General features: G+C 44.2%; 1 protein-coding gene across 1 annotated transcript; it reads right to left on the bottom strand.

The window, feature by feature from the left end:
* Positions 1-285: 285 nt before the first annotated feature.
* AMER2 (APC membrane recruitment protein 2) lies at positions 286-10,680 on the bottom strand. The gene is made up of 2 exons (XM_027652238.1): positions 9,784-10,680; positions 286-9,609 (listed from the first exon to the last, which is right to left on the bottom strand). Exons 1-2 carry the CDS (start codon positions 10,601-10,603, stop codon positions 8,732-8,734), a joined length of 1,698 nt encoding a protein of 565 aa, XP_027508039.1. The 5' UTR covers positions 10,604-10,680; the 3' UTR covers positions 286-8,731.
* Between the last annotated feature and the right edge of the window lie 5,422 nt (positions 10,681-16,102).

Raw genomic sequence — 16,102 nt, 5'->3', positions numbered from 1 at the left:
TACATGCTGATGAAATGGAAGACCAGAAGACCAAAACTCTCATTTCTGAAAGCCCCCCTTTAAGTAACAAATTTAGTCTAGTTATTCTATGAAGTTATTAGTAGAATTGCTAAAGGCATGTTTATATAAAAATCAAAGTGCACACGAGCCCAAATATTCTCTTTTATGGTATTTTGGTGACATAATTTCCTAATGTCTTGCTTTCAAAAGCCTAGTATTTTCCAGTGCACTGAATAGATTGGCTCCATCTCTATCTCAAACATCAAAAAGTAACCTTCACATTCATCAATGAAAAGTGACAACTGGTTTTATTAACTGTATTCATTATAACACATGACAGTGGGAATATTTTTCACTGTTAAGATTTTTGAATGGAAGAAAAGTGCAGTTAGTCTGAGTTCCTTACATTCATTAGAAGCAAGACTATTGAAACCATCAACATTTACAATGACACATAAGCAAACACCAGAATCAGTGCCAATAAATACACAGAGTACCAAAATAAATATTTACAGAATTAAAAATATAATAAACACTGATTAGTATATCCTTGTGAACTGCCAGGGAAGAAAGACATCTATTGCTATCAGTTAAGTTGTAAATACATTAAGAATACAGTGATTCGAGGAGACACATACTCATCAAAGTTTGTAGAAGTGGAAAGGAGCAGAGCGTGTCTAACAGTCTCTGTTATAAAAACATCCCCCCCGGAATGTTGTGAGCTTTCACTAAGAAAAAGTTGGTGCACACAGACTAGCCAGATTATTATCAAACCTTTTAGGTAAGAGGAGAGGAGAGTTCTGGCTTTACTCACTCATTACCTTGAATAGGTCATATGCTACCTTACTGGGGGTGGCTGACACAAAATACAGGGGAAAATTGTAATTAACAGTGATCTGTCAGCTATAACACGTCTTATAGAAACAGGCTAAGTGACTTCTAACAGGACACATACGTCCCTTTCAGCACGTAGGAAACACCAAGAGCATTGGTTTGTCCCATGCAGTGTGGAGCAGTCCCTGCTACCATTTCCTCATGCATACCATGATGTTTAAGCAGAGTTGGGCTGTCATTAAAGACTGAAGTCATACAACACTGGATTTATCGAATCTGTATTTTCCACCAACCACATTCGTACCTCATCCCCCATTTCAACAGGACCACAACCTTCAACGCTAGAACTTTTCTGAGGCAGATTCTACTAACAGAGCAAGGAAAATTCAGATGGGATCAAATTATGGAATTTTCACTCAACTTTAATAACAACTGACACTGCTAACAGATCCACTGATTTCAGAGAGAATACTGGTGGAATAAGGTATTGCCTAACTGTTACAATTTCACCCATGGCAGAGGATTTACTTTAATTAAAAAAGAAAAAAAAAAAGGAACAGCTTTAGTCTTGCTCTCTCTTTCGAAAAGCAGGATAATGTTGCTTTTATCAAGCCACGTGCCTAGTACCTGGTAGTGCTGCTGCACTGTGTGTGCCACACTCCCTCCCCACTTGTCCTTGGGCTGCAAGGCTGCAGCCAGAGCTCCCCACCCTGCCTAGGGCTTGCGTCTTCACATCTTCCTGGAAAAATAAGGATGGAAGAGCAGTGAGATGCCATGAATCAGTGCTGGGCTACAGAGGATTTGTGGACATTTCTGTGCTGAAACTGTCTTTAGAAACTGAAACACTGGGCACTGCTCAGGTGTTGATGAAAGCAGTCATACTGTAGTCCACCGGCAGGAGCACTGGCTTCAGCACACGCAGAATCACACCAGCTCCTAACCCAGTGTAACACAGCAATCCAAGCACCAATGCAAGAAAAAAAGGACACAGATTTTACAGGCATATGTATAAATATCTTTTTCCACAAGGACAAGAAGTTCAGCCCTTGCTTTCATTCCATCTCACAGACACTTTATCAACCCTCCCACTCCAGCACAGTACCATCATCCTGGCTTTTCCTGATGTTGTCCAATTGGGCTGACACCCGCACATGGTGACAGCCTGCACCTCTCTGCTGGGACCACATGGCAGGGTCAAACAGCAAATGCTCCCAGTGACTAGAAGTGCCTTGCTCCCCCAGTCCACAGGGTGCAGGTGAGTTAGGACACACCTCCTGTCTGCTGCCATTAACCAATATTTTAAGAACAGGCTTAATTCAAAGCAGATTTAGCCAATTTTCTTCTATGAGCACATTATGTTCAAAGCTCCCAATGCATCTGCATAAAAAGCCCACGGAAACAACCCGATACCGATTTAGCAAATGTTTTGATGCAACATCATCCAAAATAATAAAAATCTGTTAAAGATCTTACCATTCAGTCCCTACATACTGGTCCCCCTAACAACATATATTAAAAATGTGGCTGTGAAATAGTTAAAGGGAGGCTTCATTAGTTACCATATCAAAACCACAAACAATAACAAAATAAGCAGGAGGTTTAGAACCGTGGAAAGGATCTGGTCCTGTTCTTGCCACCAAGAGTTAAATTAAGGAAGCCAGTGATTGTGTTAGCTGTAATTTAAACATGCTGAGCACTGGAATTATGTGCAGGAGTGCAGCTTGTTAAGATGGAAAAACAATGGACAGACATGTTTTGCATTCAGATCAGTGAAAACACTACCACAGTAATATAAAAGACTGCACAAACACCTGAATAATGCTAATATTTGGGGGGAAAAAGGAAGACTTATTTAAGAAACACTTCCTATTTCCTTAAGATAAGAGATTAAGGACCTTTGCCAGTTCTTACTGGAGTCAGTGGAAGCTCTGCCACAGCAGAACTGGACCTTGGAATGAGATTGTCATGTTGGCAAATGCCCATTTTCTAACTTTGTGGCCATAGCTGGTTTAGCTTTTATTGCAGACCATTGATGTCAAAGTAGATAAAGCAATCTTCTTCTTTTAGCCATTGCTACAAGAAGCCTTTCAGACTAGCAGTTGAATCTCCTTACCCTATGAGGTACATAACCTTTTCCTCTCTCCACTACAACTTTGGCTCTATTTATTTATGTACAGAAAGGAAAAAGGAAAGCAGTTCTTATCAAAGATAAAGAAAATCCGGGCACAGACTCCATAACAAACAGCTCCTGGGCTTTCCTACAAGAGTGACATGCTTCCCTGACAGATTTGCTAAATTGTCCACAACAGGAAAGTGGAGGGATGCATTCCATGCTATGCAAAATATCACTCAACATCCTCACCCATGTGTATGAGATCACACAGCAGAGATCTCCATTTTAAATATTTTTGCAGCTTATTCTGAGGGGAATTTAATTTTTTTTCAAGACCAAGAAGTAGAAGCAAAGATCTCCTGAAGAACACACTGACACAGCTCCTCTTTTCTAGTGCTGGAAGGCTAGATCAAAAATCTCAGTTTCCCAAGCAACTGCAGTATGGCTGAAAGGGAAAGAGATATATAGAAGGAAAAAAGAAAAAAAAGGGTCCTAGGTAATAGTATTAACTGTTTTGGATGGAGAAGTCTTCTAAGGCAAGAAGAGCTTTAACAACCTGCTTTTGCAGAAATAAAGACCCACACGATGTGGCTCAAGTAGGTATAGCTATTATTCCTTTGCATATGACAAGTTCTTCTATTTCTCTCTACATGAAATGGACGTAGGAAACACCAACTCAGTGCTGACTGTTCCTAGCTGAGATGCTCACAAGGAAGACAAGATGTGAACTAATGAGCTAAAAAAATTCTGTGAGTCAAATTAAAAATAAACTGTCCCCTGAACACAAACAGCAAGACAGATTGAGATACCTCCTGCTCACAGTAAACAGCACGTGGACTCATGACAAGAGAATCCTGTCATCCCATCTCTCCCATCCCTCAATGGAAGGGAGGGATGTTCAGCAGGAACCAGTCCCAGGCCACTGAAGGCAGCTGACAGTGTATTCTCAGCACTGAATCTCAGAAGAGTCAATTGTGCAGTTCTGCTCGGACACGTGGGGTTATGTCATTATAATGGAAGCATAAACAAAGGGGTGAAAAAAAAGGAAAAGCCAAAATAAAACACAAAACCAAATCCTGCAGAAGCTGTCAAGTGTAAACTCTGCCAAGACGCATTTCTGCAGTGTCTTTGAGTTGGTGTCAATTTGTTTTTCCATGACAGAAGCCTCAGCCTTTCATATCAGTAGCTATGAAAACACATTTTCAGGCCACCTTGCCTAGAGTCCCCCGTTGTGGCTGTTGGATAACCATCTGTCTTGTAAGTGGCTATTGTTACTGTGATCTGTCTCTTTTGTACCATTATTTTGCTCAAAAGCCTTTTCGGAAAGCAGTCCATTAGAGCAGGGAAAGAAAAACCTCGGTGCATGGCCATGCCGCAGAATCAATGGCTCCCTTTGATCTGCAAGCTCAGTCAGTACTAAAAATTTAAGAAACAACAAGGTTTTGCTTTGCTAAGCAAAGCCTGTTAATTTGGCTCATCTGCACTCATAGCATCTTACTGAAAATGCCATCTGTATCAGATGTTTTAAGACTTTGGTGCAATATTCACTTAGCTTAGATAAATAATTTAGTAAGAGTCATTAAAAAATAATCAGTGAATTAATTTTCATAGTGTACATCTATGCATGTAATTTTTAAAATTCAGTCCTCTACTACCCTGAATGACGGTAGTGAGAATATTCACAGTGGATGAAGAAAATGCTGGTGATTGATGGAATAAGACTGAACATAGATTTTTCTTATTTTAGTCATAGAATTTCTTCTGAAATCTATTATATGTAGTTGAGTCCTATTACTGGCAAGAGCAAAATGCATATGCACTACATGGAAAATAAGACCTTTTATGTCTGTTGCAGGCCACACATATAGTACAGAAACTTAGCTCCTATCATGACAAAAGAAGTCCACAAAAACATCATTTCATGCTACCGAAGGGAAATCTTCTGTGCTGATATAAAGGATGGGAATGTATACCACTGAAATCACTGTAGCTAGCTATAAAACACTACGCAATATATAGAAAAATTCTAGGAATATATAAAATTTACCAGTAGGGACCTGAAAGTGCAAAGAGTACACATAACTAAATACTGAGTCCTGATCTATAAAATCCTTTATGAACGGCCATACAGCTGTTAATTACAAAGCATCATTCAGACCACCAAATAACAAACAAAACAAATTTTAAAAAGTATTGTTTAAGAAAATCAAAACAACGACAGCATTGGGAATGTGATCTTTGGGACTCAGAACACCATTTCTACCTCAATTCCTACCAAAGCCAAGAAAAATATATGCTTGAACAGGGTAACATAAATAAGAATGCAAGCCACAACAGAATGCCTCAGGACTATTGCCTCTTTTTGTCTCAGTCTTTAAATCCAGGAAGCCATTAACTGTTTGTTCTTAGGCATCTCACAGTATTTTACGGGGATCTTTCAGGAATTAAATACAGGTCTAAAGAAAGCCTTTGAACCTCCTTCCCATGATTGTTTTAGGCATTGTGTGGAGTTTTACAAATATATTTGTGTGAAAATTGAAAGCCCTAGTAAATATTAGATTTTCTATTACCTTTTGAAATAAAGAACATAGATGGCTTAAAGACAAAAGTGAATTTTATAAATACAAAGTTAATTTGAACACTGAATTTTGTCTTTACTCTCACATAACCATTACCCTGAATCAACGTCAGTATGCCACAATGATTCAAAATACTGACGCTCTACTACCAGCTACTTTCCTGTTTTCCTTTTAAGGATATGATTGTCCTTAAAATATGTACATAGCAAGCAGCCAAACAAACCACCAAGAGATTTGCAAAATGTACTTACACTGGGTATGCAACAGAAAGCTTGAGAGAGCAACCGGGGAGCCCCTGGCATGGGCAGGCAGGGCGGCCGCCCTCCCACCCACGCTCGACTGCCAGCCCAGGGCTCCTCGCTCCAGGGGTTAGCACCGTGGGGGAAGCCGCCCACCAGCATGCAGAGGATGGAGGAAAAACATGGCAGAAAACAAAGGAGAGAGAGAAAAATGAAGGGAAGACAAAGCATTTTAATGATGGTTTGTGTTAATGGTTACGTGAGAGGGAGTTAGTCTAGTGTCATATGGGTTTCTCAATACAGACATGCCACAACGCGAACAAAAAACATATATGATGAATAATTTGCCACACACGAGTCCCGTACAGATGACAGCTGGTATCTCCCAGTGGTTTTAAAGATGCACCACTCCTACTACCTGTACTCACTGCTTCCAATTTTTATGGTACTACCCCCACATCCTCCCTCCCTCTCAACTTCCAGTACCCTATAGAACCTTTCAGCACAATTTATCCTTAGAACAAAATGGGGAACTAGGATTTTTCTGCCGAGTTGTCATGCAAGGAAAGATGTGTCCCTTACAGTCGAGCAAAAACAAAAGAACAGAAAAAGGAATGTTAGAATTAGGGCTGCGGAGCAGGATAATATTCCATGTTCTGTACATACATCATTTTGAGGGTATTTCAGCTTTAACTTTCTAAAATGCACAAGCAGAGTCAGGCCAAATGCAAATCCCTTTCTCAGGCAAAGGAAACCATCGCCAGCATGTTTGGAGACAGATTCCCTGAGCCTGTGCGTGGGAGCGGGCACGCATGGCTGTGCTCACATGAGCATGGTGCACATACCCTGGGAGGAGGTGCGTGTGACTACACATGCATATGTACAACACGACCCTGTGGGGAGGCAGATAGGAAACCACACACGTACACATAAGAAAGAAAGCATATAAAATAATCTTCCTTGAAGTGTATTAAGGTTCTTTCTCAAACCATGAAAACAGGGACTGGTCAGGAAAAACTAACACTTTCACTGGCATGTTGCAACTCGGTATTAAATCCTGCAGCAATTTCAGAACTAGATGCCAATTTGTAACTTTAAGGTCATTTCCCCAGTGAACCATGAACCACACATATACATATATACAATTCTTATTATGGTATATCCTGGCTTTTTATGGTTTGCCTATAACCTTAATATCCTTCAAATGTATATTCTGTATATTTATTTTCCTTTTTTTCTTTTGATTTTAGCGACAATAAAACCAACTGCTATGTAAGATCAGACCCATTAGCTTCAGTGATGTGAATTTAGGATTCTCTGCATAATATAGACGTATATTTTTAAAATGTATATTATTTTTTAGATACACTGGAGTATATATTTTATATTAAATGTGGTCTGATGATTAAATATGTATATCAAAATATTTTGTAAATACATAACATTTACCTTTAAACTTCAGTGAATTTTGGAGCTTTTTCAGTGTATCATAAAAATATGTCCTCAGGCACATTAAAACCCTATTAAATTTCTTTAAAATGTTGCCAATGCCCATGTACAGTAGCCACTATTTAAAAATGTCCTGGCCATTAATACATTTCTCATAAGATACAAGCTCATCAGACCATTTTATGCACCACTAGCTTACCATATTTTCTTTCTCTCTCTTAAAGTAAAATTATTCTGACATTATTAAGAATGAAAATAAAAAGCAACAAGAACCCAAACTTTCTTTAAATAGTCAAAAACTAATTTTATATATTTTAAAAAATAATACTTAAAAAACACATTTCTTTGCTGGGTTCCTTCTCTGTAAGGTTTAAGCCCAGAGCAACCGTGTCTAAACCCCTGAAAATAGAGGTTTGCAGTGGCAGTGCTGTCAGAACCTCAGCTCTGAGCCATGGAATGTGCCACTAGGATAAAATCAGCACTTCAGACTTACTTATCTGGGGATGCATGAGCCCATACAAACCAGAGTTTTGCTCTAATTTAAGGTACTTACACAAAGTTCTATCATTTTAGAACTGTAAAATTATCTACCTATAAAAACTAACTTTTGCTTAAACTCTAGATAATAAGGACGGGTGACTTTTTTTTTCCATAAAAAATCTGTACCATTGAGTAAATCTGCTAAAACATGTATATATTTACACATGGCGAAAGTTATTGTATAAATGTGGACAGTGTGTATATATTGGCATTTAGTAAAATGTTTCCCTGAACCTGATTGTATGCATTATCTGACAAGTATTGATGTAAACATCTGAATCTATGTCAGGTGTCTCTGTTACCCATTTACATTAGACCAGATCAAAACCAACCAGAGAGACAGACAAACAAAAATATGTTTTCCTGTTAGACAAGTCCACCTAACTCCTTAGTTAGCTCCTGCACACAAGTCAATCAAGTCTGCTGCTGAGCAATGCTCTCGTTCCTACAGCAGGTAAAATACCTGTTAGGTTGGTTGCTTTTTGCTTGGCATTTTTTTCCAACATCTTGTAGAGCAAACATCATTTTCAGAGCCAAGCACCCACCCTTCACTCCTCCCCCAGAAATGATTAAAAGATAAGTGTATTGAAGAACCTCTCATATTGCTCCTTTTTGCAACTTTGTTCCTTTGAAGAACTCATGATACTGCTTTGCATGAGGAAGGATGGTCATTTAGGCTCATAATCCAAGTCCTACATCCAGAAAGGTGTGTAAAAATGAACCTCCCCAGAGTTTAGTGTTGCAGAAAAAAGATACAAATGTAAAAAAAAGTGCTCAAAAAGAAGTCGACTTTTTATATTCAGCCAAACAGTCTAGTAAGAAGAGATTCAGAAGTGCAGGCCCACGGAGTACAGGGAAGGAAGCCTTTTAGGTGCCTTTCTTCAGGTGATGCAAAACTAATTCATTATCTGTGGTCCCTTATGCAGACTTTCACATATTGACCTTGTTGTCTGTCTTTGTCTCCACCTCTTACTCAACTACTTTTTGGCACTGTCCTGGTACGTGGCAGCTTTCACTGTTGTCCCTGCTACGCCCCTGTTACTGACCCGGCGTACCAGTACTTTAGAGACAGGGATTTTTGTTCTGTGCATCTCGCTCTTGGCCAGGTGATGGTGTGCCACGTGATGGCTGTTACTGGCATCCGCTCCATGGCTGGCGGGATGCGAGGAGAGGTGTTTAATGCTGATGGGTATCTTGGAGTCCTTCGCTGTGCTTGAGGGTGTTTTCAGTGAGCTCGTGGTCGTTATCGGCGACACGGGCTTGGACCGGGGCACACTGGTGACTTCTTCATTTGTAGGCCCCACTGGTGGGTTCTCATCCGGCTCGGCATAGAGGTCATAGAGAGCATCCCCGCTGTAGCTGTCCCTGGGAATGGTTTCCTTCTGGATGCTTGTGGAACCATCTTCCTCAGGACCAGGGGTGGTGGAATCCCAGTAGCCCTCGTCACTGTTTGGGATGCCTTCGTGTTGCTCCTTCTCTCTCCCCTTCTGCTCCTCTTTGTGGTTGACATGTATGGCAATCTGGTGGAGGTCACCACGCTTCACCACCACCCTATTCTGGGCCCCTTCGGTACCTCGGTTTTCCTTCAGCTCCTCGGGCTTCTTTGTCCCTCCTCCACTTCCTCCTCCTTCTGTCTGAGTCTCGTCTTTCTGTGACAGCATATCCCAGAACTCCTGCAGGCAGGTGTCATCCACCTGCTCCGGGCTAGCCATCTCCTCCCCTCCTCCCTGGTAGGCCACCATGGTGGGGTGCTTCTTGGCGGCACCCAGCTTGCCGGCCACGGGGGTGCTCTTCTCGCAGACGCCACTCCCGCCGCCCACATCCTCCTCGTGGTCCGCAATAATATCTCCGCAGCCTGTAAGAGAGTCAAAGCTTTTCAGTGAAGTCACGTCAGCAAACATCAAACAAATACGATCAATCGACTGCTCTGAGGGTGGATCAACAGAGGAAGGGTCAGGGGCGGCTGCCGTCTCTTGACCGCTATCACAGTGAGGTTCAACAGGGGGGATAGTCGTTATTGGAATTTCACCTGTTATCGCCGCATCCTTCGCAGTCCCAACCTCTACGGCGCCTGGCTCCGGTCGCTCGCGGCTGAGCTCCTCGAGTCGCCGCACGGCGGCGGCGGGGGCCGGTTCCTCCCGGTGCGGGGGGCTGCTGGCCCGGGGCTCCCCGTCGCCTGCTTCGGGCTCCTCAGCCTCGGCGGGCGCCTCGCCGCTGCGCTTCTCCCGCGGCGGCTCCGGCCCCGCGTCTCCCGCGCCGTTCGGGGTCTCAGACAAAGGTTTCGGCGTCTCTTCCTTGATGCACTCCAGGCTGGCGGTCAGGGACCCCGGCATGATAAGGCCGGACGGGATGTCCGAGGTTTCCCCCCTCTCCTCCTTGCCGTTTTTGTCCTTTTTGTGCCACCGCATGCTGCTGAAGATCCCCTTCAGCCCCTTCTTTTGTCTGCAGCCAGCGCGGGGCTCCGCGCCCTCCGCCTGCCTGCCGTTCTTCCTCAGCAGTGAGAAGAAGCTGTGCGACTTGGCCACCGCGCTGCCGGCGGGGCCGCCGGGGCCGCCGAGGCTGCCGGCCGGCCGCTCCTGCGCCTCCCGACCCTGCGGGTCGCCGCCGACCGGTTCCTCCTTCTTGCTGCTCTCCAGCACGGCGTCAGCCAAGCCGTCGTGCGTCCGGCTCCGCACCATCCCCGGCTTACCGGCGCCCTTCCCCTCCCCGCCTCTGCTGCGCACCCCGAAGATGCTCGGCATGGTGCCCCCGGACTTCCTCCTCCTGAACAGCTTGAAGGCGGTTTTGTTAATCCTCCCCGACGGCTGCTCGGTGGCCGGGGGCTCGGCACAGTCGCAGTGCGAGTCCATGTCTGCCGCTGCCGCCGCCGCGGCTTCCCCTCCGCCGCGGAGCGCGGTGCGATCCCTCACTGACAGCCCCGCCGCCGCCGCCGCCGCCGCCCGCCCGTCTCCATGGCAACAGGGAGGAGGGAGGGAGGGGGATAAGCCGCTTTCCCTCCGCCGCCGCGGGCCCGATCCAGGCGGCTGCCGCCGCCCGCTCCGAGCCGAGCCGAGCCGAGCCGACCTGCGCCGCCGCAGCACCGCCGGCAGCGCCCCCGCCACGCCCGCCCCGCGGGCCTTACATAACGCGGCCCCTGTCGACTGCCTCACGCCGCCTCTCCCTCGCACGGCCAGGCTCGCGGGTGCCCTGGGAAGCTGCCGCGCCCGGGCGGGCAGGGCTCAGCTTTTATTTATGAGAGCGTTTTGCATCGCCGCTGTGTCCTCCCGGCACAGTCGCTCCGCGCCCCGGACCGCGGGCGTTGCGTGGCTGAGGCCGTGCGCTCCTGCGGCGCAGCGAAGCACCCGCAGCGCCGAGAGGAAAAGGGGCCGGTGGGGCTGCGGGTGGTGACAGTCTGCAGGTACCAGTGCACCACACGGCAAAAACAGACGGGTGGGAACATGGGACACCCAGACGGAACCCGGACGTAAATACCCCCGGGGGCAGAGGCAAAGGATGCCAAGTTCACCCCCCTCCCTTACTTCCCCTTCTCCCACCTCACCAGGCTGACTCGCGCCATCCCTGTGTCCCTGTTTCTCCCCAGTGCCCCGAGGCCGCATGTCCCCACTGCCGACGGCCAGCGGGGAGCAGTGGTACAACCTGGGGCACAGCCCAGCCCTCACCCCACTCGCCTCCCCTGCCGTGGAGGGAAAGGGCGGTGGCAGCCCATACGCAAATCTTTACCCAGACCCTGTATCCATTGCACAGTCATGGCACCCAAATCATGCCCATGGTGAATTGCCAGGGATGATGGCTGGTAGTCCAAGGGCAGCTGGTGTCACCCTGATCACAAAATTTGTTAATCCTCATTAGCTGCAAATCTATCCCAGGTGCAAACAGAATAGGAATGGAATGGAATGGAATGGAATGGAATGGAATTTTAGAATAGAATAGAATAGAATAGAATGGAATAGAATAGAATAGAATAGAATGGAATAGAATAGAATAGAATAGAATAGAATAGAATAGAGCAATTCAGTTGGAAGGGACCTCTAACAATCATCTAGTCCAACTGCCTGACCACTTCAGGGCTGACCAAAAGTTAAAGCATGTTATTAGGGGCATTGTCCAAATGCCTCTTCACTAACAGCATCTACCACCTCTCTAGGAAGCCTGTTCACCTGTTTGACCACCCTTTTGATAAAGAACTCCTTCGTCTAAAGTCTGAACCTTCTGAACCTCTCCTGGCAAAGCTTTGAATCATTCCCACGCATCCTGTCACTGGATACCAAGAAGAAGAGCTCAACACTTCCTCTCCACTTCCCTTTCTCAGGAAGCTGTGGAGAGCAATGAGGTCACCTCTTAGTCTCTTTTTCTCTAAACTAGACAAACCTGGCCAGTCAGTAAAAGGTTTTGCCATTGACTTCACTGGTTGGAAAAATTAGTTGTGGCTTTTTTTTTTTTTAACATCCTCAGACATTCATTACATTCTCCCACGAGAGCAGGTTGAATTATCTGTTGTGAATAATTTATCCAGTGAATTTAGTCCTGTTCATGTATAAAGAGTGCCATTTGCATTCAGAATTACAAGTGTTCAATAAGAGCAATATGAGCACATCATTCAACTTACATGTCTTTCCTGCCTTCTGCAAGAGACAGAGGGAAGGACAGATGAGGCAGAAGCCAAGATATTGGCTGGAAGAGGAGGAGTGAGTTACGTTTCACAGAGTGGAGTTCATAAACATGCCTAGCACCCAGAAGCCATGGGGACAACCATGACCAATAGGTGTAAGTTGCTCACCTTGAGTATGCCTCCATCAATTGTTCCATGTCATGATTTCCCCCATTACTTGATCATATTTCTGCTCTTTAAACAGCTGAAGGAAATTTGAAAAAAAAAAGTGAAAACACCAAATGCTCTTGACCAAATGCAAATACGCAGAGCCAGGTGTCCTTTCAAAATTCGAAAGAACAAAGTCTGATCATGTATCTTGGAAAAAAGTGGGAAAAAATGCTAATGAGTAGAACTGGGTCACATGGCTGAACTTAGCAATTTTTGCACTTTCCTACTGGTGCTTTGCTACATTTCACCAATCCTTTATATTTCACAAGTTCTTCTTACAAGTGTTGAATCCAATGGAAGGAGATATAGAGATACAAAAGGCAGAGTCGAGCTGGCTTAAAGCTTCACAGCTGTACAGAACAGACAAATTACTACATCTTCTTTCTTTTTGTGTCAATATCTGTGGTGGATATGGTGGTGAACATATGATGGTGGAGTTTCAGTTTGTTTTTCAGTCAACCTAAAATCCAATTGTTAATGGAGGAAAGTGACTTGAGGTCAACCTGAAATTACTACTTGGGAAATGTTTTGACAAATTAATTTTTTTTTCTGCACATTTGGGTTCAATCCTTTTTGCACTTTAAAAGTATTATTTAAATAACCTTGAAATACCTCTGGAAATGGATAGTCATTCTAAAATGAAAGGTTAAAGCACTGAATTTTGAAAGTGACAAATTAAATATTCCCATTTTTTCATTTATCTTTTATTATTTTGATTTAACCTGAAGATAGCTATGGATTCATCATGAATTCATTCAGCCCCCTGAATTATGGTAGGGATTTCTTTATGGCTTCCCTTCGTCTCTGTAGGTCTAAAATCGAACTCTGCTTCTGACAGTGAAAAGTGTCATAACTGTCTGCCTGGCAAGGGGACTGACAAACACCTTGCAAAGTGGAAGAAAACAGGCAGCTCTAATTTAAAAGCACACAGAGACTCCACAGCCATCAGGGAGCTCCTGATGACATGCAGACAAGGGGCAACTGAGCAGCTGTGGTAGGAGAGCTGTTTCTACTGAATCCCCACAGCATGACTTAGCCTGAGGGGCATCTGCCACGGTGGAAGAGATCCCATGCTGAGCTGCATGGCACAGCCACACCAGCAGGTTTATTCCAGCTGAAGGGGATATGGAAGAAGCTCTGTGGAAGAAATGTTCTCCAAGGTAGCTTTTTTTTTTCATGTTTAGACTGAGTATGAATGAAGAAAACCAGACAAGAGACACTGTATAACAAAATTATTCAAAAAGGGTAATTTAAAAAGTGTAGCATTTATAGGTACACATTTTTTTAAAAAGAAATTAAGGACTTTGAGGTGGAGTCTATTCTCTCCTTGTTCCCTGGGCATATCCTACAGCTATTTTGGGCTGCTTGCTGAAGCTTACTGTCACAGCCTGCTGGTCCAGCACTCAGCCTTGGTTCCACCACTGACCCGTGCTGTGATCCTGAGGAAGGCAGGGCTTTGCTTCATTTCAGCAGAGGGTGCCTTCTCCAGTGACCCCTAGGCGCCACAGTCTTGTCCCAGCCTCACTCCCTACAAAGTGCCAGAGCCGCAGGGGCACCCCCTGCAGCTGGAGCCATCAGGTGAAACAGCATCAGCATCAGCAGTAATTACAAACCAGCTGCAGAGACTCACCCTGCTTCTCCCCAGTGATTATTCTAGGCAGACACTCTCAGATCCCCCAGAAACTGCGGTCTGTGGCACAGAATGAATACTGAATAACATCCTAGGATTCACCAAGTATGAATTAGTGATGGGGGTTACAGCTAGCAAACAATTTTGTCCCTCATTTTGACAGAAGCCCCATTTTTTTGGTATTTCAAGGCTGCCTCACATGCTGAATGGGAGCACTGAGCACAGGGTGATAGGACAGAGCTGTTTGAACATCTCTGCAGGAGTTTTTCAGTTCATGCTTCATTTCTGCATAGGTTTAGTGACTCCAGAGAGTCAGGAGCAGCTGTCTCGATGTAATACCCAGGATATGCTCAGTTTTAAGCCAGAGTTTACCCATTTTTTTGCTGAAGTTCTTTACCTTTTTTTTTTTTTGTTAGCATTCTCCATAATTGTGTTTCAACCATCACATATACTATATCATAGAATCGTTTAGGTTAGAAAAGACCTTTAAGATCATTGAGTGCCACTGTTAGTTGTACATATGTATAGATAATTCATGGGACTCGAAGAGGCTCCATCAATTTAAAACTTGTAGGTCCTCCTAACGATAATCAGTGAATCATAGAAAGTGAATTGCAATGCTTTGGCCGGCACAGTGCCTGCATCCGGGCCCCAGCTGGTGATGGGAGAAAGTCAGAAGGCTTTTAAAAAGCCCTAGATAATTTCCTCATCAGGGTCTAGAAGTTAAGGATGAGTGCAGGGAGGCCCAGAGCAATAAGACATTAGTAGGGAAAACAAGCTTACTACCTGAAAAGTTCCTTTGAACACAGCAGTTTCTTTTTACGTGATTAGGTTTGTTACTGCACAGATAAACTCTTCAATGCATTACAATAGCAGAAAATGGAAGAGATGCTGTTTGCTGGATTACAAAATCAATGGGCTCATTAGGGAAGACATAAGCACTGTCAGATGTCTGCTGATACCTTAAAATCTGCTTAGGGAGCAATTGGGACTAGAAAAAAAAACCAGTTAAAACTGGCAAAAAAATTCAGAAAAAGAAATGGGAAATTAAAGAATTCCCTCTTATTTTCCATGTGAGCCTTCTTGCTGTAACACGTATCAGTGGCAAGTGCCTGCTCATACAGGTACAGGGGAAAAATGCCTGGGTTTCCAACATTTGCCACGCATTTGCGTTTGTCTCCCAACAGATCCATGTCCTCTAAAACTGAATATTTCCTTCCTACCTCTCCAGCCCATGTGGCAGCACCTATGACCTCTTTGGGACCACTTACTCTTTTACTTCTACCTTTGTTTTCCCAGGTCAGACCATTTTCCACATCCTTTTCTGCAAACCAAACTTTCTTCAGCTGCAGAGGCATAAAGAGCGTAGATGTGCAGTTCAGCATATCCATAGCCGGGGCAACCCTTACTCAGAGGCAGCTCAAATTTGGAGATGTCTCAGGGAAAAACTTTTTAAAGGAATCTAAAAAATGCAATATATGGAAGGAAGAATAAAGAGTGGCAAGTAGAAGATGAAGGATAAAGTGAATTTCCTACACTCTATCAGACTGTCATCTCCACACAGGCTTCATGCTCACCAGAAACTGCCTGGTTAACATATGAAAAACTGGCACTGGGAAAATGTACTGGGAAAAAATCAGTGCAATGTACAGATAACAAAGTTCATCATGACTGGGAGATGTCCACATCCCTGTAAAATATCTCCCTTCTCCTGGGAGATAATAAACTGTCATTACTGTGTTTCATTGGCTGAAGAGCAGCAGTACTGGGAAGTGTTCAGTGAGCAGAACAAGACCTCAAAAGAGAGACCTGAACTCTATTTTCAGAAAATTACGTTAGAACTCCACAAACTTACAGAATTTGAAAGTGCCTGCTGCAAAACTATGTAACTTAAGTAAC

This window comes from Corapipo altera, unplaced genomic scaffold, assembly GCF_003945725.1.
Source record: "Corapipo altera isolate COAL_440 unplaced genomic scaffold, ASM394572v1 0, whole genome shotgun sequence".
NCBI lineage: Eukaryota > Metazoa > Chordata > Aves > Passeriformes > Pipridae > Corapipo > Corapipo altera.
Note: the sequence above shows the minus strand (reverse complement) of the source record. Positions and strands in the feature narration are given on the sequence as shown.